The sequence below is a fragment of the Xylocopa sonorina genome, chromosome 17 (genome assembly GCF_050948175.1).
Source record: "Xylocopa sonorina isolate GNS202 chromosome 17, iyXylSono1_principal, whole genome shotgun sequence".
Classification (NCBI taxonomy): Eukaryota; Metazoa; Arthropoda; class Insecta; order Hymenoptera; family Apidae; genus Xylocopa; species Xylocopa sonorina.
In genome coordinates this window covers 3,087,107-3,111,578 of record NC_135209.1, presented here as the reverse complement: position 1 = coordinate 3,111,578, position 24,472 = coordinate 3,087,107, and the positions used below count along the sequence as shown (strand labels likewise).

At 45.5% G+C, this 24,472-nt stretch overlaps 1 protein-coding gene across 7 annotated transcripts in view; it reads right to left on the bottom strand.

Moving 5' to 3' along the window:
- Positions 1-230: 230 nt before the first annotated feature.
- Nfat (nuclear factor of activated T cells 3) overlaps positions 231-24,472 on the bottom strand; it is a 55,904-nt gene continuing 31,662 nt past the window's right edge. For 2 of the 7 annotated variants that reach the window (XM_076907964.1, XM_076907963.1), the window contains exons 2-6: positions 8,879-9,171; positions 6,231-6,531; positions 3,845-4,363; positions 3,004-3,468; positions 231-2,574 (exon numbers count right to left, since the gene is read on the bottom strand). In XM_076907964.1, the coding sequence (XP_076764079.1) occupies positions 275-2,574; positions 3,004-3,468; positions 3,845-4,363; positions 6,231-6,531; positions 8,879-9,171 (3,878 nt within the window). In that variant the 3' untranslated portion in view covers positions 231-274. The remainder of the gene's footprint in view (positions 2,575-3,003; positions 3,469-3,844; positions 4,364-6,230; positions 6,532-8,878; positions 9,172-24,472) is intronic. The other 5 variants (XM_076907965.1, XM_076907968.1, XM_076907966.1 and 2 more) reach the window with 5 other exon arrangements.

Sequence of the window (24,472 nt, the reverse complement as noted above, 5' to 3'; positions counted from 1 at the left end):
CGACAATGTGGCACAGATATATAACTCGCACCCAGCCAACAAATATACACTTACACTCTGCACTCGCACTTGTTGGGATCAGAACAACTTCATTCTCTCTCTATCTCTCTTTCTCTCATACACACTCGATACACACACTCTCTCACGCTCTCTCTCTCTCTCTCTCTCTCTCTCTCTCTCTCTCTCCCTCTCTCCCTCTCTATCTCCCTCCCCAAGTACTCGACTGCGCGTCGAATACGCGGTTTACAGTTTAAATGACAAGAATACGGCAGTACTACATAAGAAAACCGTTCTGCGGGTCGAAGCAGCTCGGGTTTATGTAGCTCAACAGGTCGTGCTCGGACATCGAGGTGAGCTCCTGAGGCAGCATACCGTCCTCCTGTTTCCTGACCGTCGGCCCGCTCGCACTGTTGGCCGTATTCGTAATTGGTGGGTTCACGTTTTGTCTGTTGGGTGTCACGGGTAGAGCGACTGGCGGCGATTTGCTCGCCACCTGTTCGACGATATTGTTCTGGCCTGATGGAGACTTAGGTAGGATCCCCTCCATGGCGCTGTTCATCAGCTGAGCGCTCTGAGTGGCCACGCTGTTCAATATGTTCTTCGTCGCGATGATCGCGTGCGCAGTGGTGGTGGTGATGGGTCTGTTGTTGATTATATCCTGTGTGGCATTGGTGATCACGTTGTTGATGGCCTGCTCCGCAGCATTGGTCAGCCTCTGCTGCGACGGTTCTTGCGCAGCACCGCTGGCCAACGCGGAACTGGCCTCAGCGACGAACCCAGCTGGCTGGTTCAGCATCGAGCCAATGTCCTGCTGCACTGCTTGCTGCATCGCTTGAGCCGCCTGCGCTTGCTGGACCGCTTGCTGGACCGCTTGCACCTGCTGCACGACTTCTTGCGTGGCCTGCTGCACCGCCTGCTGGACCACCTCTTGCGTGGCCTGTTGCACCGCCTGTTGTACAGCTGGGACGGCTTGAACCTGTTGCACCGCTTGCACTTGTTGCACCGCCTGCTGGACGACCTGCGCGTGTTGCACCACGTGCTGCACGACCTGCTGCTGCGCCTGTTGCACCGCCTGGACCGCTTGCTGTTGCGCCTGAGCGACGACCTGCTCGACCTGTTGCTGTGCCTGCGCGACAACCTGCTCCACTTGGTGCACCTGCTGCATGGCTACAACATCCTGCTGAATCAGACCCTGTATCTGCGGTATGTGCTCCGGCGCTGTCGACATAGTCTCGTTCGTGACTTGTAACGGATTATGTGACGATACGCTAACGTTAGAATTCGACGTACCAGTCGCGGTTACAGGCGGCTCCTGCATTGCGGGTAACAGAGCCGCGTTGATGGTCGTGATCAGGCTGTCGCCGCTGGTTTGCTCTGGGACCACGGACGCTGGCGACGGGACGGACGCAGCGCCGTTCACAGGCAACGACGGCACCGTTTGCGGTGGCATTAACGCCTCGAGGAGCATCGTCTTTACAGGGATGGGCGGGCTGCTTCTGTTCTGCTGGGGGCTCGAGATCGTTTCGTGGTCCGCCACGTGGCTCATCATGGTGTTACTGTTGGGATTGACGGTGCGCAACGGCGACACCAGCTGATGAGATTCCGCGGCGGTGTTGACGAGGGTGTCCAGCTTGACGCCTTGCGTGGGCGAGGCCAGCATACTGGGCGCTTGACCTTGCTGCGGTGGTCGTCCAGTGGTTATTATGGAAGCTCGTTGCTGAATAGCGCCCACGAAACCGTTCTCCTGGCTCTCAGCCTCCTTCGACTCGATATGGTTCAGATATTTCTCTACGCTGTGCCCGCTCTGCGCGGGTAGCTGTCCGTTTGGCGAGGCGGTGAAGTTCGACAGCGTCCCGTACTCCGACTGGTGGTGCTTCATGCGAAGATCGACGACACCGCCACCCTGGTGACAACCGTTAGGACTGCCTTCTGCCGGCAGCAGCGAGTTAGTGTCTTTGTTGATATGGTGGGGACTTAGGACTTTGACTTGAGACGGTTCGTGCATACCTCCGAACGCGGTTTGGTGCGTGCTGACCATCGAGAGCGGGTGCTGGTTGCGGATCAGGTCCACCACGCCGAGTAGATTCACCGCTTCTTGCACTGGCGAGCCGTTGGCCGCCACTGGGACTGATCTGATCATGCTGGCTTGCGACGGTTCCCTCGAGCTCTCCGTAACGAGCTGCTGCAACGGGCTGCTACCCGTCGAGCCGTTCGCCGTTGGCGTTGGTATGCTTTGCATGCTGTTCTCGCTGATCATACTGTTCTCGCTACTCTCGTCTAGGATCTCCGTCTTCAAATTATCGGGCAGGATTAATTGAAGGTTCGAGGACGATCTTCGGTTTAGGAGGGGGTTCGCTACCAATGCTGGCGGCGGCATCATCACGTCAGGCGGTGAATTTTGACAACTGGGACTTTGCGCGGTCCACATCATAACTGGCGTTACCTGAGAGGATGCCGTCACCGGCGGTGGGCTCGGGTCGCTCTTCAGGGACTCCGTTGCCTGGGAGGCTGGCTGCTGCGGTTGCATGGACGCCAGGAAATTCGGTGCTGTCGGGGCTGCTTGGGTTATCAAAGCTGGAAAATCGTTGCTTCATGTATACACGTGACGCACGCTATTTGTGGTCTTCAGTAGGCGAGTGAAACACGAAGTACTCCATTCTTTCATGAGCATAATCGACATTAGAACAAATAATCTTCCTAAACTTGTATACCTAATACAATACAATCTATTCGTTGGAGATACTTCATGATCACTAAAGGGTCGACTCGTTTCCGTTTCGCAACCCCAATTAACCCTCTGACTACTGAGAATAGCAATGCAACGATACAGAATACGAAACAAGTGAGTAATGTCGTCTCAGTGCTTTCTCATCAAGTTTCACTGTTCACTATGGTACATCTCAAACGAATTCCTATCCTACAGTGCGACTGGCGCGTCTCAGACCCTGCCATAGTCAAAGGGTTAAGTGCTAATCGTTCCCTTTTCACTTGCAAGCCACTTACTGTTCGGTGATACACCTGTAGTGAGCGACACCGCGGCAGGAGAGGTGGCCAGTGCCGTTTCACCGTTCGAGGTGGACAATGGCGGGGTTATGGGCTCGACTTTGCCCACTGATGGCTCAGGTGGCGTGGACGCGGCCGTGTAATGGAACGCGTGAGGCTCGCTGGTTTTTCCTGACGAGACCGCGTACAATTTCACGCTGACCGTCTCCGAGGGTGCCAGGTCCTGTCGCCTGTACGCGGGGACCACGCAGACTAGGTGCGTCTGCTGCAGGAATTCCTTGTCGGGGAGGACCGCGCACTCCCAGTGCGGCTCCAGGCTGCTCGTCAAATCGTCGCTGTCCAGTTGAAACACCACGCGGGTATCTTTTAAAAAGTTCTTCCCGAGTATGAACAACTCCAATCCACCGGTGCACGGACACGACGTGAGCGATTTCTTGCAGATCTCTGGTATGCCCGGTGGCTGAGCTGAAATTGATCGTTGAATCAGTGGCTTTGCAGTGTTGGTAGTTTATATTCACTTGCAAATCAAATTCACCTTTTTACAAATCAACTTCTCACTACCTGGTTCACATTTGTTATTTAATATTTGAGTAGAAGTGCTTCATTTGCAAAAAGGGTGAATCCAAAGCACTGATACTATGTAAATATATTTAATGATCAAAGAAATTCCGTCGGTTTATGAGACGTACACCTATTAATTTACTATTACAATTATCCTATTTCCATGATAAATACAAAGAAAAATGATATTGACACAGAAAAGGATTGAGAATGAATGATCAGAACCGACAGAGCTTCTGGGATTATCAAAAATCGAATTATCCTATTTTAAAGAGCTTACTACAGACGATCGGTTGAGAGCAGACTTGCAGAGTCTCCGTGGTACCATCAGGATGAGTGATGGTCGTGCGAAAGACCATCCGACAGCGCGTCGACTTCTTCTTGCTGCGTCCTTGAAGCACGCCAGCCTCCTGCGGGAATCTGTGCTCCACGTCGACGTTCCTCTCCTTCAGGATACCAACGCAGTCGCACGTGACCATCATCTCCTTCGCTGGATCCATGTCCACCTCGATCACGATCGTCCCGTCGATCTTGCGCTCGATGCATGGCGTCGAGTTCTTACCACTGACGCGACACGCTTGGTAGAACATGTGTGGTGCGACACGGCCCAAATCCGTGCCGATGAAGACTTGGAGGGCGGTTGGTTTCTCGTAACCGACCAGACGCACGATCGGGAAGCCGTTTCCGGTACGGTCCTTCACTGCTCCTCTCGAGCCCTCCGTCTGGTAACGGGCTCTGTGCTGTTGCTCTGGCTGGCAGATGATTTGCAGCTGCACCTTTCCATCCGCGGAAGCGCTGCCTGTGAATCATTTGAAGGGAGCTTAATTAATCATTTTAGTTCACCATGATTTCTTTTTTTTTTTTGGTTGGATGGAGTAGCGATTTGAAATGATTTTGCAAGTGTATTGTAAGTGGTAATGTAAGATGGTTTGATGTATAAATTGACTTATTAAAATGTAAGAGAAGATTAGAAATATATTTTATTTTATTTTTATTTTGATGGATACGAATTTTATTTTTGATACCATTGTCTTTACTATGATAATGATTTAATCTTCTGATTATTTTTCTACTTTTTTTTCTATGCATGAAATATTATTTGTATTTCCTTCTATACAGTATACGCATAATTTCGATAAACGATTTTTGTACAAATTGCATCACGCTCGTCGATAAATTGACGAAACGAAAATCTCGCGTAAATCCAACTGTCCAAGCTCCGCTCCAACTCGAGCTTCAAAAGATTACACAGGCTATCTCTCTCTCTCTCTTTTTCTAGCTTCGTTATCGGACTGTAAAAACGATTGATGGTGAAGCGAAATGTGTACCAGTAAATATTATTGATCTGTGAGTCCAACCTGGGAACACAGAACTGTGCAACAAACTCCATTCAGCGGACAATTAAAATTGCGAGAAGAAACGAGACCAGACATTAAAAGGGACCAATCTCCTTCCGGTTTCCAAACGAAAGCACGCGTCAATTACGTAATCGTGGTCTGGCTTGACCCACATACCCATATCGCTTCGATAATTTATTTTAATCAATCGAAGAGGGGGCGAATTCCCCAATAACGAAGATAACGCTCGCGAGAGGTGAAAAATTCAGCCGGAAACGGACATTATCGAGCCGCGTAGTCGACTGGCGGCGACAATATGGCAGGGGTACGGGCGTCGTGAGTGGCAGAAGGTTATCGGCTCGCATCGTTCTCTGTCAGTGGCAGCGAGAACGAAATCTGTCGCGGCACACTCTTATCCGCACGCTCGAATCCTCTGCGAGCGACGCGGCGGTCAGATCCGAGCGCAAACAAAGAGGAACCCTCCTCCTCGCGATTTATCTAATAACGCAAACTCGCGCCACCGCTTGCGACGAAAATTTACAATTAACGCGGCAATATAAACAGAACGCGAGACGAAGAGAAAGAGAGAGAGAGAGAGGGACGGTTTGAACCGTCCCCCCTCGTAAATTCTCGTTTCGAAAAATTCAAGAACATCCACGCAGACGTTATCTACGCCTCGTGACCTCGCGCAGACCCCGCCGCCTGGTATCTCCACCAAAAAACCGCGATATCACCGGCAATAAATTTTCGAGGCCCGTCTGGATCGAGCGAGCGGCGCTGATTGCTCTCCAGACGCGATCGAGAAGGGGTTAACGATGAACCGCGTTGTGGAGAGAGAGGAACCAAGAAGGACACGCATTGAAAAAATTGCGAGTAATTTTAGGAACGACGACAATTAAAAAAAAATATAACATTTCTTGGTAAGATTTGAGACTAAAACTGTGCCAGTCATTGCTCAAATAAAAGACAAACGAATCATGCGACTCTCCTGTCTCCTCCAGATCTCTCCACTTGTTCAATTTCTCAAACAACTCTAAGGGGTTAACGATGAACCGCGTTGTGGAGAGAGAGAGAGAGGAATCAAGGAGGACACGCTTTGAAGAAATTGCGAGCAATTTCAAGAACGACGACAATTAAAAAAGAAATATAGCATTTCTTGGTAAGATTTGAAACTAAAACTGTGGCAGTCAGTGTTGAAACAAGAAACAAACGAATCATGCGACTCTCTTGCCTCCTCCAAATCTCTCCACTTGTTCCATTTCTCGCGCCAAGTAAAGTAAAGACAGAAAAGGATGAATGAAAAAAAAGAGACGCGTGTCGATGACGTACAAAGTTGCGAGGTGAGAGTGACAGGGCCCTGCTGAGACGCGGAGGACCTCTTCGCGAGGACGCCCAAGCCTGGTCTCGATCTGGAGACCTCTCCAACCCTCCCAGAACTTCCATTTCCAGTTCTCCCACCAGAAATCGTAGCCAGTCCACCAATCCCGTTCGATCTTCCCCTGTTACTCGTCTTCCCATCAGAACTGGTGTTGTGCGCCACTTCCGGGAAGGAGAAGTTCGCGTCCTCAGACTCGAGCTTGATGTCCATCTTCCTCCTCTTCGAGTCCTCCTCGCCAGCGCCGTTCCAAGCCTGTCGAGCAAACAGAACACCGATGTAAGTACTCGTTCGTGTCTACGCGACTTGTACGCGTGTCTTGCGCGGACAATTCGTCGAATTGGAAGCCGTCGATCGACTGGGTTCGACTACCGTCGATTCAACGATCGACTGCGCGCGGTCGCGTTGGATTTTACTTGTGGAGAGTGGCGCAACTTGAGAAGGGGTAGTTTCTGAGGCTTCGACTTGGTCACCAAGAGATTCACCCTCGCGAGGGAAACCTGTTGAGGGACCAGCTGATGCGAGGCGAGGCTCGCGTGGTTCTTTGTCGAGAAGGAAACTTAAGGGTGAAGGGGTGGAGAATGGTGTTTGGAAACGATGTTGATGGTGTATTTTGATGCCAGTGGTTGATGATGGGTGCTTTGACCATTTTACTATGCGCTCGTGCTTTAATTCTTTCGGAGCAGTTGATTAGGAATCGCTGTTTGAGTAGTTGGAGTGAAAGGAATGGGAATTTTCGTTTCTCTCGGGACTTCATCGACGTTAGCAGTATATAATTATTATTAATGTCTGTTAGTGATAGAAAATTTCAGTACTAACGCGTATTTCTCAAAAAGTTACAATTCTTGAGAATTTGACTACGTGGCACAGTACTTGCAATTTTGTGCTTACCACAGTTAATTCTCTTAACTACAATAAACAATACTCTAAACCTGCAGCGCATCAAATCCTCTCTTTTACTCTATTAGAACATATTTAACCCAAAACGTATCGATTTCTGGTTCTCTGGGACACCATACCTCGCGTTATCTGTCGATTGGGAAACCGTGTCCACGAAAAACGAGTTAGTTACACCAAACAGCGTGCTCGTCACGCATAGTTCACCAGCTATGTTAACGACAGAAGTATCCATCGCGAACCACGCGACTCTGACCAGATTTCGCTTTCACAGGCTGAACGATCGACGAGCTCTGTATCGTCCACGTTTTTCGACTCTAATCTGGAATTACTCGCGATATTCTGGATCGATATCAACCGCTGAACCGACTCTCACAATATTTACCTAATTATCGAGGGATACATCGCCTAGCGAGTTATTAAAACCGTTCGATCGAACGTGGCGCGCGTTATCCAACGCGGTATCGCGCGGTTACGCAAGCGGGGAATAAGTTATCGTTACACGCGTCGATATCGATCGAAGCGGCTCTCGCGAGCGTTTCTGCGTCGAAACGCGAGAGGAGAAAGGAGCCAGACGCGGGAAAGCGTCCGTCAGGTTCGCAATGTTTCTTTTAAAAGGACTTGGATAGTCGAGGATCAACGAGAGGGCAAAAATAATGTCGACGGGTCTAATTGACGTGATCGTCTCGTTTCGAAAATGGTCCCTCGTTGAACCTCGTCAAGATTTGCTCGCTCGAGAGACGATACGCCTCCTCGATCGCGAGCGTAACACCATTTCGCCTTTTGTCGCACTGACGATAACCCGTAACACGATTATCTGTATAAACAGAGCTGGCTGCGAGATTGCGGCGCTGACACGCGCTCAGCGGACGCTGGTTTTATGGACAATTGTCGGAGGAGGTTGGATCGCGATTCTGGGCCCGTATCGGTGCTTCTATCTGTGATTGAATTTCTAATGGCGACGAGTTAAATGGTCAATGTTTGAATCAACTTTTGTCACCAAAAAGAATGGCAAAAATAAGTAATAAGTGATCAAAGATGGAATTAAACTGAAACTAAAAAGAGAACTTCAGAAACGAGTTAAATGGCTAGTGTTTGAATCAATGTTTGTTCCCCAAAAATTAAATGGTAAAAATAAGTAACAAATGATTACGATGGAATTAAACTGAAACTAAAGAAAAAACTTCAAAAAGGAGTTGAATGGCCAGTGTTTGAATCAACTTTTGTTTTTCAAAAATAAGTAGTAAGTGATCAAGGATGGAATTAAACTGAAATTACGAAAAGAACTTCATAATCGAGTTAAATGGCCAGTGTTTGAATCGATTTTTGTTCCCCCAAACAAATGGTAAAAATAAGTAATAAATGATCAAGAATGAAATTAAATTGAAACTAAGGAAAGAACTTCAAAATTTGCAAAAATAGCCCAACTAAAACTGAAACAAAAATCCTGAAAAATCTTCGAAGATAGCCTAAATAGAACTAAAAAAGAAATCTCATAGAATGAACGATCTAACGTCTGAAACCTTGAATATCTCCTCGAAGCATCGCTAGTTCAAATACTTACAAATTACAAAAGGTACTGAACGATCCACAGAAATGATTAATAATTGCAAAAAACCGAGGAAACCCCTTCGAAAATGGTACGAAAATATAAAAATTGGTGGCAATCGCTGGTTACACGTGGACAGTGTAATTATTCACTAACGTTTGCGTTTGTAAGGTGTTGCTGGCGTTCCTCGAAGCCGAGCCCGGAATCGTTCGAGTTATCGCAAACGTCTTGTGCCGAGCTGGCCCTCGAGCCGTGTTCATCCGAGTTTCGTAAGGATCCCAACGGTATCCTCGACTGTTGCGGCTGCTGTGCCTGTGGTTGCTGTTGCTGCTGCTGACGTTGCTGATGGCTGATCCTCCTAGAGGCGGAATGCGCGCGGTTACTCGACGCGACGGTGCTCCTTTGTACCGATCCTGTCACCGCTGACGATCTTCCACCTGCATTGTTACCTGAAATCAAACGATTCGACGTTAGAATCATCGCGAACTCCTCCTCTCGCACGGATCTATAAACGCTAAACATTTGAGCAGGAAGAGAATTCTCGTGTAACGCGTGAGAAGATCATTTTTTAATGGTTAATTAGATATGTGTAGGAAAAGAAAGGAGTTTTGGGGATTTTTGGAGCAATGCGTTCGACAGCCACGTTGATTGGGACAGTGACTAGGTTTACGACGTAAAGAAAGCTCTGTTTAAGTGAAAGAGTCACTATGGACTTTGTTATCGTGATGGAAGCTGAGAAATTCCTGTCGAGGGGTGAAAACACCCTCGCCAAAAAGACAGAATGCAAGACGAGTATTTTTCGAAAGTGGAGGAAGAGAATGTATAGAGATTAGTGAAAGAATAAAAAAAGAATATGTGAAGAGTAACTATGCGAATAACAATGCAATAGTGTAAACTGTGTCTCCCTTAAACTGCGTTCTCTGAGCCCAAATCTTTAGACATTCCTTCGTACGAAACGATTTCGAGATTTCGTCGAATGAAAAATCCAACGAATTTGAATCAGTCAAGTTTAATTCACTTGAGACCAACGCGTATCATTAAAAGCAACGAGCGAGTCTCATAAAGGGGGAGTTCGCCAAGCAAACTGAGCGGACCCGTTTACGAGTGGAATGAAAACGAGTGGGCCAACAATAAATGGACACCTCGTCGTCTGAATCGCAGTCGAGGAACAATTCAATTCGTGCAACGACACGTAACGAGTTGAAGAAGTTCAAGGCTGCTACCAGAACGTGCAACGCTCTTCGCGGTTGTCTTAATCTGCGCGAGGAAATTAATTACAGCGCCTTCGACAACTTCGTGGTTACAATTATAAACGCATTAACCATTTGTCAAGAATGGTTCTTCGTTGATAAATAAAAAGAAAAATGAATACACGTTCCATGAATGTAAATTACAACATTGTTTGAAAGCTGTATTTAACGTGTTGATTGTTGGAGTGCATCGATTATTTAGAATTGTAAAAGTTGAATGAAAATTAACAGCTAATGGATTTTCAATGTAATCACTGATCAGAGAACACTTTGAACTAATGTTAGCGCTATTGAACCATAAAAAATGTTTGACGAATGAAGAATGGGGAATTAATTTTATACTCGTGGCGTTTCGTGTGGAACATGTGATTTTGGCGTGGTCTGTTAATATAATTATTAAACAAAACTGTTTGCAAGCAGCAATGAAGAAACTGTCCTTTGATCTGAATCTCAAATGAAACACTTGAAACAGTAGAGGACGGACAAGAAAGATGAAAAAATAATTTTAAGTGTTAAGGGTTGAAAAAGGCTAAGAAAAAGTATTCTCCTTTAAAAATGCGCACGTTTCGCGAATACGACTGAAATGTAAATGTCATTATATCTTGCACATAAAACGTATTCGCGTCTTAAGCAACAAGGTTCTTACAATTAACGCTATCTAATGTTTATGGTAATACTAACTACTATAATGCACGTTTTCTATCTTTTTGTATTAGTGATACCAGATCGAAATAACCGCTCGTTTTTGTACTATTAGCAGCTTTTAGATAAAGTTAACACGTGTGTGCACACGTTACCAATATAATGCCTCATTATTCTATGCCAATTATTTAAAATCAACCCTCCTACAACTTGGTACACTTGTAACATTGTTTCCATCTAAAACGTGAATTTAAAATTGTAATAGCCCTTCTAATTTTATTTTTGTATTATATTAAACTATATTATATTATTTAGCAAATTTTATTTCACAATTTGTCGATCTTTAAGAATGCAATTTTCATATTTATCTAATCTATGTGATTTATATTCGCTTTAGAAATACATGAATATGGTCGAGAGCAGAAAAATGGTCGAACAAGAAGGACGGATCGATGGTTGTATCAGCGAGGCGAGTTCACGAGCGAGTACCCGTCGCTCGAGCAGTTTTTAGTCACGATGGAAGCCGCGTACGATCGTGATTTTCATTTTTCCGCGGCTCAGACATCGAACCGTGCAAAGTCCATCGCGGATCGATAATTGTGTGCCCACGAGAGCTCCTCTCGCGGTGGTCCAAGTAAAAAGGCGGGTTTATCTCACGACGATTAACCAGCCGCGTCGATCAACAAATGGGGACGAACAATACGCGCGTATCAAGGATTTACTTTGGTACTCGTCGTTTCTCCATTCGATCCTCCGTTGCTTTTGCTTCTGATGGCCCTTGCACGACTTCGAGGACCGTTGCGAGCGACTATTAGGGTGGTGACTAACCCAGACGATTTTTTTTAATTATCTAATGTTTCAAAAATAATTTTTCATGAATGGAGATATAATAATTTTGATCTGACTCGTTACATAAAATTAGAAATTAAGATTCTATTAGCTTGCTTCATTTTTTGGGGAAAAAGGAAGGAGTTTGGAGGAGGATCAAAGCATTGATATTTGTTTAAGGGTTGAAATTTTGTTTTCAACGAATTAAAAGTGGAGTTTATATTATTTGACGCGGATATTTTATATATTTAGATATCGTCACACGTGTAAATCGACTACCCAACGTCCCCGTTTCCGCGTGTACCCCCGAAATTAGCACGCGTTTCGCCATCTGTAATCGCGCGGTCGATTTTAATATCGAAGACAAACCTCGAGCCCCGTCGTCTTTAAAGAACGAATCAATACCCACTAATTCGACCGCGTGAAATTAGCTCGACGGCTCGAATAAATAGGTCAAAGCGAAATCCGTGGATGCACAGCGGTTAATTGTGCTAATTGCCATTGTGGTTGTCGAAAAAAATTGCGCAACGAATTAATAAAGACCAGTTAAATTGGACTGCTTTTATACTACTGTAAAACACACCTATTATACCACTGTTGTTACGATTTAACAGCTGTAAAAATTAAAATATTAACCTTTTGAATTAAGATGTACCCTTTGTGGGGACATCAGAATTAATTAGTGATATTTTACAAGTTAAACTTATTCTACTACAACTTCTACAGAAATACACGTATCTCTTAAATTTTCAAAGACTTTTTCATTCTCCTTTCTACATACTACACCTTATCTATCTCACCCCCTAATAAACCACACGACTCTCACCCTGCTGTTGGTATTTAAAAAAATACAAATAGACGCAGGATATTAAAAAAAGAAACAAAGTAATAAATTTGAGAAAAAAGAAACTTTCGAGGAAATTCGAAGCCTGAAAGGGGGGGGAAGGGAATAATTCCCGTGGTTCGATGCGTGTCTGCCCCTCAGCCGCGCGTCACGGGCGTTAATTACTCGCGGTCGTAATTAAACCCCGTAACGTGCAGTGCGCGGCGGTTTATCCGTGGTAGGAAAAGCGAAATAACGAGGCGCGAGCGGAGCGTCGTCGCCGCGACGGACGACGGCGAGGCTATCGGGGCTGAAAACGATGAAGATCGTCGCGGACGCGGGTCGTTGACATCGTCCCGTGATTTTCCTCGACGATCGCACGGATGCACCTTGTACACGTGTGTGCACGTGCCCATTACGACGGGCTAGCCACCCCCTATTGATGGAACGATGGGCGGGTGAGACCCTTACCACCAGTTGCATGTGCGATTGCAACTTCACCCCCACGCAATTATCCCATCCAGTAGTCGAGCTTCTATAGATAGACCAATACGTTTCTCTCTCTTTCTCTCTCTCTGTCTCTCGTTTCTATTCTCCCTCTTCGTTCGTCTCTCGATATATCTCGTTCCTTTCTCCTTCTCTCACCCCTTCTCGCGCACTTTCTCCCTCGAACGCACACTTTTCTCGGTTTATCTGCGCGCTCGAGGCTGACTCTTTCGAACACGTATCGCTTTATTTCCCTCGCGTTTAGCTGCTATCGCTCGTATCTATCCTACAATTGTTTTGCGGTTTTTTACTTACTGAACCTCTTGAAATTTAAGTTCGCTAATTTTTTAAAAATATTAATTGCTAATCTTGCAGCACTGAGTTATCACTAAGGTTATTAATAAGTCTCAAAGTGTTTGAATTAATATAGTATAAAAAAAAGAGAGTTTAATAAAGAGTTCAGTTATTGGTTAGTTTGTTTGTTCTGAAACGAGCCAATCTGAGACGGAAGTTGATGGCGAGCCACCACTGACATCCGCACCGAGAACCGAACGCGCGACTTTCGATTAAAGAAGCATCCTCGTCGACGTTCTCGCGACAACTCGAAAGCTCTGAGCGCGCGTAAATTATGCGTTACTGGCTATTCGGTTCCGTTCGAGTCCCCTCTCGACCAGCGGGGCCAAAAAACGCGACCTGCGACCTCGCGGACAGGACTTTGGCCACCGCGGAAGGCAGGACTCCAAAGTCGAGGCGCGAGCGCGTCGACGTGGTCTCCCACAATCTTATCGCGACCCTTCAACAAAGCCAGACCGATGTCAGCAGAAGATGTTGATCGTTCTTTGTCCCGCGAACGGGGCCCCTGACGCGGTGTCAAAAACAACCCCGCGATTAGCACGCGCGAGATACCAGACGACTGCCACCCAATGATCGTCGTCGACAATAAAGATAATGTCGATGATAGCGATCGCGTCGAAATAAAAGAGGAAGGAAATTACGCGTGCCGTGTGGAGACAAAAATTGTGCAGAAGCTGGCATACACATTGAAGACGAGGACGAAGGAGTCCTTCAGAAGAGAAGAGATAGTTCTTCCCTTAACAGCACACGTTTTCTTCTCTGTTCGTTTTCGACTGAACGCCATATTTCGACGTCCTTTTCCATCAGGAATTGGGCCTCCCTCCGCCTCTCCTTTAGCCGTGTATTTACGTCTCCGCGACTCGTCCTCGAACTCGTCGATGCTCCGCGCGTTTGCGAGTGTACTCCCGATAACAGGATCGATAAACATCGTTACTATTACACGGCAAACAGAGCGTCGGTCCGCGCGCTAACTATGACGCCTCTCGAGTCTCAAGGATATTGTTACCTGCGCCGATCGATCCTCTCTCGATCCTTATCGCCCACGATCCGGCTGCGCTGCCGTTTCCTTGCGCGCGCTCACGCCCCGCAGGTTAAGCAACGTGTCTATTCATACGCGCGACGCCTTCCGTTTTTTCCCTCTGTCGTTTATTACAGCGGTTCTCAAACAGGATCAAACGAATTTCGCGGTAGAATTGTCCTTAAAGTGGTTCGAATGCTTAGAAAAGTTTGCTAGCGGCTGAGCTTCTCGTTTTTCGTCTTTCACTGATCTCGACCATGGCGTGTTAAGACGTATGCGATGAAATGAGTTTCATTCTCAAACAGGACCAAACGAATTTCGCGGGAGAATTGTCCTTAAAATTGGTTTGAATGCTTAGAAAAGTTCTTTGAGGGCTCAGCGATTTTCATCTTTCACTGATCTTGTCCACGGTGTGTTAAGACGTTTGTGTATGCGATGGAATGAGTTTCATTCTCAGACAGGACCAAACGAATTTCGCGGGAGAATTGTCCTTAAAATTGGTTTGAATGCCTAGAAAAGTTCTTTGAGGGCTGAGCGATTTTCATCTTTCACTGATCTCGCCCACGATGTAATGTGTTAAGACGTATGCGATGGAATGAGTTTCAAGGAGTTTATGGTGTGGATGAGGCACTCTATAGGGTGCTATGGCACCCAATACGAAGCCTCCTGATTTATTAAAAATTAGGGCGTAGGATATGAGAACACATTAAGTTAATAATTTCGTCGAATGATTATCAAATATGCTAAACACGATACGAACCTATTTTTTTTTTTTTTATTCAAGAAAATTGGAATTTTAAGTATGAAGAATATGAAAGCAATTAAACTGTTGAACAGGTTTTAAAGTACCTTTTTTATTACTAATATTAGCTGAACTTTATTACCATTCATCGTGGACCATTTAAATCAAGAAAACCACAACTGTCGAGTTCGTTTTATATCCGGAACGTTTCGATCGTTTCGAGCTGAGCGTTTTTAGACGGATATCAAACGTTTGATACCGCAGGACGTAAAGTAGTTAGATAATCAGTGGTTTGGGGCAAGATTAGGTCGACTGTACTTTAACTTCAGAGATAATGGTAAAACTGGCTGTTACGCGATGCAGTTTCCTTTGTTCGTTCATCAGCAGCGTCGTTTAATCGCTCTAACAGTTGGAAACGATATCTGGTACGCAACTCGCGATGCTTCAGCGATACCAACGAAGAATGCCAAGAGATCGACGAAAGTAATTAGTAAAATTTTATGGAACAGCAGAGATTCGCCTCGCTCCTTAATCGTCAGTCAGGTTTTCGCTGGTTTAATCGCAAATCAAACAAGATAGATCATCGTTCTAGAAGCAGCGATAGGTAGATAAGCCAGCGTGCTTCCCGCGTACTTTTTCAACAATCTCTCCTAGATAAACCTAGATTCGTTTTGCAACGCGTTTGAGTACAAGTGCCCGTATTTATTACAGTGAATTTATATTTGTCGAGAAATGGCATTTTTTCGAACAACAAATGTACCAATTGAAAGAAGATTTTCATCTTACGAGCAAAAGAATTTTGTGGTGTATTCGTGGTTAGAGTCAAAGTGTGAAAGAAGAACTCGATTTAAACGTGAAAAACACGAAAAAGCGTTCTTCAAATGGCCTACGATATCTGTGTCGAGAAATAGCATTTTTTCGAACAACTTGATCATTCGTATAACAAGTGTACCAATTAAAAGAACTTGCGATGCGTTCGATCATTTCTACCTCTATCTCCAATTTTGAGAACAATTTTCATCGTACGAGCGAAAGAATTTCGTGGTGTATTCATGGTTAAAGTGAAAGTGTGAAAGAAGAACTCGATTTGAATGTGAAAAATATAAAAGAGCATGTTTCAACAAGCCTACGATATCTGCGTCGAGAAAGGACAATTTTTCGAAAAATTCGATCGTTCGAATAAAAAATGTGCCAATTAAAAGAACTTGCGATGCGTTTGCTCATTTCTGACCCTATCACCAATTCTGAAAAGGATTTTCACCGTACAAGCGAAAGAATTTCATGGTGTATTCATAGTCAAAGTCGAAGTGAGAAAAAGGAACTCGATTTGAATATGAAAAACACAAAAAAAAAAGCATATTCCAAATGGCCCACGATTTCGTAACAGTCGTATTTCGAGGCAACCCGACACTCTCATTGGGACCTGGGTCTAAAACTATTAGCCTGCCCCTTAGGGCGTCCCATTATCCGAATTTACTGTTACACGGTTTACAGGTCCCTGGTCGTTTTCGTTGGACGACGGAAGGCCGCGTTCCACGGATGCTTGCGACACGTCTCGACAGTCCTCTTGCATGCCTAACGACATCGTCGATAGCCTACTTAAAGAGGCTGCGATAAGCTCGTAAAATCCGCGAGGTCACAGCTCCGCAGTGGATGCGCGTTCAGAAGCGGGGGACGAAGAGGAACGACGCGAAATAGAAAGCGTACGGATAAGCCTGACATCGAATATCGTACGAGAAACTTAAACAGCTCGATCGAACAGTTCCTTTTTTCTCTGTGTCGCTCGAAAATCGTGAAACAATAAGAGCAGCGCGAGGTTTTCCTCGTTTGGACGCTTCAGACGTGTAACTGAACGTTCAGAGCGAGATATCAGCTGTTTCGTTTGCCAATGTGATTAACTCGCGAGCAAGAAACAGCGCGAGGAGTTGATAAAGCGTGGTCGAGCGCCAAAATCAAACGCATCGAGGTGGAGAAGAGAAAAAAAGCGATTCGAGGAACTGGTGTTAATCACTTTGGCCTGCGAACGGCTCGTTTAGCGAGTGACGAAAATATTGTTGGACATTCGGGTTATGTTTGAACGGATCGACTAATATTGCAACGATGGACACTCTTTTTATCCAACTGTCGATGCGCGCGATACGATTTTTATCGTGTCGTCTGTACACATAAACCACATATTAACACTGGACGCATAAACGCTTCACTTTAACTTATTAACACCGTTGGTATGGATTCCAGCTCGATAAATACCATGTTTGTGAGGCACGAGTGATATACATCAGGTAGAGAAAAAAACTGACTTAGAAATCGAGCGTGAATCATTCGGATACACGTAGAAGTCGATTTATCTGAGTGTAACCTGAACTGTTCTCGTTGCAAACGACTTGATGATCGATGGAATGGAAAGGCAACAAATTAAACGGTCAGTATTTTTTTTTTACCAAAAGGTCAATATAAAATTACTGAACAGATAACAGTCATTGTAAGTCGAAAAAAATTGTTGAAAAGGGATTGAAATATTAACCAGTAAAATATCAACCAATAGAATAGAAACGAAACGAAAAGCAGCGATCGAAATTAGCGTTCTCGAAGAATCGCGACTCTCTGGCTCTGTGCCTGAGAAAACCGAATCGCGAATGATAGAACCCGAAAAGCTCGAACGGAGAGTCCTCCTCATCGACAGCTGTGTAAACAAGGAACAGCGACGAGTATCGCGAAAAGTGGAGCAAAGTTTGTTGCGCGAGGAACCGACGCGACTCGGTTCTAAATCGAGCGCGACGACGAGGCGCGATAATTTATTGGAGTAATAGAAACGCGTGGATCTCTCGAGTCGTTCTCGATTACGAAATCTCCAAGTCTTTCTCGTTCCTCTCTCGCAAACGCGAGGAGCCGTCGATCGACGATTGCGAGCGCACGAAAATCGCTGCGAGCCTCGCGCGCGTCCCAAGTTCCGACAGGAAGCGACTCGAGCTCGCGGTTCCGGTACCAATCTCGCGCGTACTCGCTCGAGCGTGTCAGCCATCCGCGTGAAACGAGCAAATCGTGGGCGTACACGGAAAGTCCGGGTCTATTTTCGACTGGCTATTAATAACCACGACTTTAGTGTGCGTTTCTACACCGACTCGCACTTTGAAACCTGACTGTGGAGGCTAAAAACTCTAGAAAATGTCTGTTTCTCTTGTTCTTATCGCTTGAGACTAGTTGACTGCACGTAGCTAACAGATTTTCCTCGAACAATCGCGAAACGTTCTCATAGGTGCGAGCGAAGGGTGCAGATCCTAACGCGTTGTGGACAGAAAAACAGAGTGGCAATTCTCAAACAGCTCTCGAGTTTTTTAGAATTCGAACGACGTATCGAGTGTTTAGTCGCTCGTCGTCGTAGACGCGGTCGTCCTCGTGTTTTAATCGGTCGTAGCGACTCGTTTCATTGACACTGGGGAAGAAAAAACCGCTTGATCCCGGCAACCTCCGGTCCAATCTGTACTCGAGAACCACCACAACAGGGGAATTAACAGTTTAGTAAATAAATATTAACTCTTTATCGCGGCCCGCGCTCGAGCGTTATCAAGCGTTCGTCGTCTGCGGCGCAAGCCCTGTGGACGCGCAAAGAACGCGTTTTATCGCCATCCACCGCGAGCAATCGTGTGAGTCAACGTACCTTTTACGTGTCGTGAACGGCTGCGAACGCGATACGAAAATTCACTTCCCAAAGCGTGCGCGATCGCCAACCCCTTAGCGATGGGTGCACCCTTGGGTGCTACCAACGCGCCTCGAGTTCGAGAGGACGCACCACTCTTCCTTCAAAGTAGTTTGACTCTTTAATTTGAAAGAAAGCTACGAGTTCGACGAGTGGATAGAATTGCCTAACTGTTTGATCGATCTTTGGAACAAAATGGCTCCCACGAGGGGCGAGGTTTTGGGCTGCGATTTACACGCGGATCTTCTCGAAGTTTTCGGAATAACCAAGCGGCAAATAACAATGTAGACTCGTGACTTACGTGCGTACCAGTTAAGACGGCTCGCAAACAGGATTACAGACGAATCACGGCACGAGTGACATTATAGGTGCGTTCCGGGAATTAAGTTGTCATACCTCGTAATCAGATCGTTCTATGTGTCTTCGAGGACCCACACATCCGTACACGGAACGGTAGTCGATACGAGCGTGTACCTGCTGATATTTACGTAACAATGAAAAGAAACAATCGACTTGGTCATGCTCGCTTATCGATAACCTCGCGAGGCAGATGATACAGCGTCGACGTCGAGTCACACGCTCGCTGCTTCCACGATGGCCTGATAAAAAAGTGCCTCGTGAAATTGCCTACTTTCGGCTCGATCGCGACGCCCACGCGTCTCGACGTTTACATCGCGTCGTCTCAAACCACGAAACGGATGTGAAACGTAAAATACTCGTCAAATATGCTGCGAACCTTGAATTCGCAGTCAAAGAGTGAAAACATCGAACATGTTACTTTGTATTTCGAAAATATCGTATCAAAACGTCGAAAATGTCTTGTCTCTTTATCGTGGCTCTCGCCACAGTATTCTATCGACCGCACAAGCGAAAAGGGAAGATAACATCCCGCGTACCGCAAAAGATCGCGCGCTCGAGCTTAATATAAATCGCTCGTGAAAAAAGTTGTTCGTTACGTAAGTCTACTGACGATAGTAAACAGTAACGGAGAAGAACGCGGTTAATCGATCATATTAACGATCGAATCTATCGAAGTGTCATCGTGACTCTGCTCAACCGTTTAATTACGAAGTATACAGGCATTGTCTCGAACGAAACTTAAAAGACGCGTTTGTTTCTCCAAAAATTGCCAATCCTTGCGATCTCTTGACTTCACTGCTCGAGCAACCCTTTCAGACTCGATTTTAACCCTTTGCGCTCGCATGTCGCCATATTTTCTCCATCCTAGATTTTGGGGACCCTTGTTACGAATATATTCTTTCAGTTTCTGCTTAAATGTGATTATGTGAACTTATAGATCAGAATTGTATATTGGAGACTGTTTTGAATTATATCAAACGATGCAAAACCTTTTTCAATATTACTATTCTGGTCTTTCACAGTTGTATCATTTTTTTTTTAATTTTGAAGAATTATATACAGACTATACAGCTTGAATAGTATTTTAATAAGATTTTCACTGTTCAAGGGGGTGAGATGCAGACAAAATTCGCGCGTTTCTTTCGTTCTTGCTGCTAAATCATCGAGTCGAGTAGTAACATGCCCTCAGAGACACGTTACCGTCTCGATCGGGTATGAAAATGAATTCCAAGTCGCTTGGCAGTCTTCTCAGCGACGAGGAGTGAATAATCGGATTCTAGTCGCGTCGCCAGTCGTATCAGCTGTACTGTTAGCCGCGCGTACGAGCCGCTCGTATATATTACTCGACAATGTATACATGCGCATAATTAATGAGCACCGCTTTATGCGTAGACGTCGCGAGACGCGCGGCACATGTTCGTAACACGTGCGCGAGACTACGATCGGGATGAATCGCGTTTAAAACGGGAAAATGGAGCTTCCGTGGGTCGAGATCGAGGCTCGCGATTTCCTCGCGAGCAGCTTTTCGCTCTGAGTGAGCGAGGCGACGGGAAAAAAGGATTAGAAAATGGCCAACGACCTTCGTCGATTTTTCTGCGACCATCGAGTGGGATATAAAGTAAAATATCGTCGAGAGAAGGGTAAAATGGCGATCGTACAAGCGCGGTTTAAGTTGAAATCTAATGTGGAGAGAGATACTTTGCGAGGATTTTATGATTCTGATTTATTAGTCTATTTTTTTCAGTACTTTTTAAATATAGAAACGAGAGAGTTGTCTCGTGTTTCGCGAGAGAAAGCCGTACGATACGGGGACCGCAAACAGTCCCTGGAATACCAGTTTAACCAGAAGGTTATCGAGCCGATTTTTCAGCGGTAATTCCAACGCGATCGAGCTAACACGTTAACGAGCGCGTTGCCAGCGTTTGCGATCACTCGTTTTCACGAAATTGCGTAGCAGAATTGTCGATGGGGATTTTCGAAAGAATGCGAGCTATGCGAACGCGAGATCCATCTGTCCGGAGTCACGTTCCGTTTCTCTGGTGCATCAGAGGCTCGTCTAGGTTCGTGGAACCGCTTAGTCGACCAACGTGATCCTAGGAACGCTTCCGATCCGCGATTTCATTGAGGGGACTGAGAATCAATCGTTTCTTTAATACTTTCAGCCCTGGACATTTCAGCACAACTGTGGATCTGAAGGATTTCGACATATTTTTTAAAAATCGTAACTCGTTTGTTGTTTGTCGTGGACTTTCAAGATTTTTTTTTATGATGTGGTTGAGGTGTGAAATTTTAATTATTTTGAAAAATTATGCAAGGTATATGATGTCATTGGTTTCTAAATGTTAACACATTCGCTCTGAATTCGACAACAAACGCCAGAATGCTTTCTCTATTATTTTTTATTAAGCAAGCGTTAACACGTTTGCTCTAAATTGGACGACAGAAGCAAATAGATTTTTCTAACAAATTTTATTTAGTTATTATACATTATAGAATATAGTAATCTTGGTATGTCAAAATTACTCGATCATAATCAAGAGAAAAATAAAGAAGAAAGGAGATTTAAGTTCAAAGGATAATCTGTCTTGATAATAAGTCTAGGATAATAAGAAGGATAATAAGTCTCGATAATCAGTTCGAGGAAAGTTCGAGTATCGCGATGGACAGAGATCGTGGAAAATCAGTTCTATTTCCGCGCGTTTCTCGGAAGCATTTCATGGTCGCGTGTTAATTGCGTTCGACTCGATTAATCGCCGTGCGCGTAAGCTAATTTAAGGTGCGAAACGGAACTTGGAAAGCGAGCGACTGACTCTGAGGGAGGGGACCACGGATACACGTGAGAATGTTTTTTTCTCATCGGATTTCGTTTACCAGGCGGGTTTCCCAGTCGCGTGAAACGGAGCCGCGAAAATACTCGTCAGCGTTCCATTGCAGCGACCTGCCCAACAATCCGTGAGATGCGCCTTTCGAGCGTCGTCGCAAAAGACGAGGAGGCCCGCGACATTCGACGCCGCGTTGCCGCGTTAATTCGTGATAATTTCGACGCGGTGTCGCTTGATTAGCTGCGCTCGAGTAACTCGAAACTGGAGGATCCTAGTGCGTCGCATAGAGCATCGATAGAAACGCGACTCCTCGAAAGGTCAGCAGTTGGCTGGATCATCGATCCTACGCGTATGCTAATCCGTCGACAATAAAAACGAGTGGGAGAAACAGCCGCAGTCATTGGCTAGGTATTTCGCGTCGACGAAATTTCGAAAACGACGCGTCGCATAGCAGGAAAATTCGAGTCGAATTACTGCGAACGCTGGATCGATAGCGAAACGCAGAGTAATTGCGTTGATTTTTTATTTGTTCGCGTGAAAAGCACGCGAGTAACGAGAATTATTTATTTGTATTAAGCACAACACACGAATAAATGAATAAATAAATAGATAGCTATTTTTCCTCATCTTCGTCATACGAGTTAATTAAAAAAAAAAAAATAGGGTAATATTAATCGACCTTTCGGTTAATATCAGCAGTACAAAAAGTAGCGTTATGCTTCTTAAATTAAACTCGATATTCCGTCGAGACGGATACGAGTCGTCAGATCGATCCGTTTTACAACGACTCCACTCTTTTTCTGAGGGTATTAAATAATAATCGACGATTAGAGGGAATTACACAATCTCGTAACCTTTCGTTATCGTTACACACCCGGAATGGATACCTCTATCTGCGAGACACGAAATCCTCGGCGAAAATAAAATCTTCGACTCGTGCGAGCTCCACTTTACGCAACCCACGATTGCCAAATGCATTTACAACTGTGTACAGACTCGCTCGTATGATATCGCAATTTTTTCAAACGTGGATATGCATCGAGCGAACTTTCTCCGTGAGACAACACTGTCGTTTCGATTCTATCGAGTGACTGATGTGTTCTGTGGCTAAAGTCGAGAGCAGTCGTCACGAGACTTAGTCGAAGAAAAGTAGAAACGATTGGACACGATCAGACGCAGATGTTGAGAGGGTTTCAACCCTCTGAGGGAACGTTGCGAGTCTACCAAAGCGTGGATGCCATAGTGCTTGCCATAGTTAATTGTCTCAATTAACATTGTGGCTATCGAAAAAATTGTAGGAGAAATTAATAAACAAATTCAGAGAACTAACCAGAAATAGCACTTTTTTAGTGCAATAGAGTTTCAAGATACCATCAGAATAGTTTCTATTGCTAACGTTTCAAATGCGAAGGGTTAACACGTACCATGATCTTAATAAATTGAATAATTTTGAAGACAAGAATTGCGATTGAAAGGCTAAAGCTATTCGAAAAGAGCATTGACGATAACCAGGCACCATGCAATAATTACAGTAATAGGAAAAAAGTGAATGTTATTATGAGTAATTAAATATCGCCTCGTTGAAATAAATCGGCAAAAAGTGTAGGCAAGAAAAAGGAGAGAAAAAAAAAGAAAAGAAACGAATGTCGCGGTGTAATAGCAGCGCGGACCGTGACATTTAACCCTTTCGCGGCGGTGACCGTTAAATTGCCACGTTCGCCTAATGGAGCAAGACTTGTTTTCTCTGGGCGATAAAAAAAGGAAGAATCGTTTCATTGTACGATAATGCGAGCAACAACAGCCGCGGTATTACGAGCGATCGTAAACAGTAATTACAAACGCGTTCCACCAAGTCATTCGTGAATGGATCAGCGTCCAAAAATCGTACGAGAAGAAGGAAAACCGCTAAGACGGACCCGTCGTTCGTCGTCTGCGCGACGAAACAGGGGCTGGCGAACGCGACGCGGCAGAAGGACGCGTCAGAGGCGAAATTGGCGGACGACGAGAGAAAAAAAGGAGAAAAAAGCGGAGAAAAAAAGAAATGCTGTCGCGTCGCGATTGGTCGACGCGGTTTCGAGGCGGATTGCCGGCTGCTTCGAAGCGGATTGGCTCTCCCTTCTTCCGTTTCGCCTGGCAACGCGACCACGCGTTTTCAGACGGGTACCGCGATAAACCGTGTACCCGCGATTCGCGAGCGTCGTCAGCCGCGCGGAGTCGCGAGCTGCTCTCCTCTCCGCTCTGTTCTCCAGAGATCAACAAGTGAATCACAAAGCGGAGATAGAAACGCGGCTGGCGATGGTGAGCGAGTAACGCGAGGGCAGTGATTTACTGCGAGCATCCGCGGACGACGCGAAGAGCGAGAGAAGAGGAAGAGAAACAGGGTGGAGGAGGCGTCGAGCGCGTCCTCAAAGGTTATCTGCGTTGCGAGTCGCGTCGGTTTCCCGGGTGTTCAGAGAGCCGAGTGGCAATATTTCTAATAATAATGCTGGAGTCGGGAGATAGTCGGAAGGAAAACAACCGTGGAAATACATCGACCCCTTCGACGGTTCAACAGATCGCATCCCGCCAAAAATCGCGCTACCCTCTTCAACGAAACGATTCTTCGCACGACAGACATCGTATTTGTCCTGTGAATTTGTTTTCATATTTTATTACAGTTTGCCCTTCTGTAATGCTATTAATTCGTGGTATATTACATTGAAATTGTATACTGAGAGCAAGTTGTGAA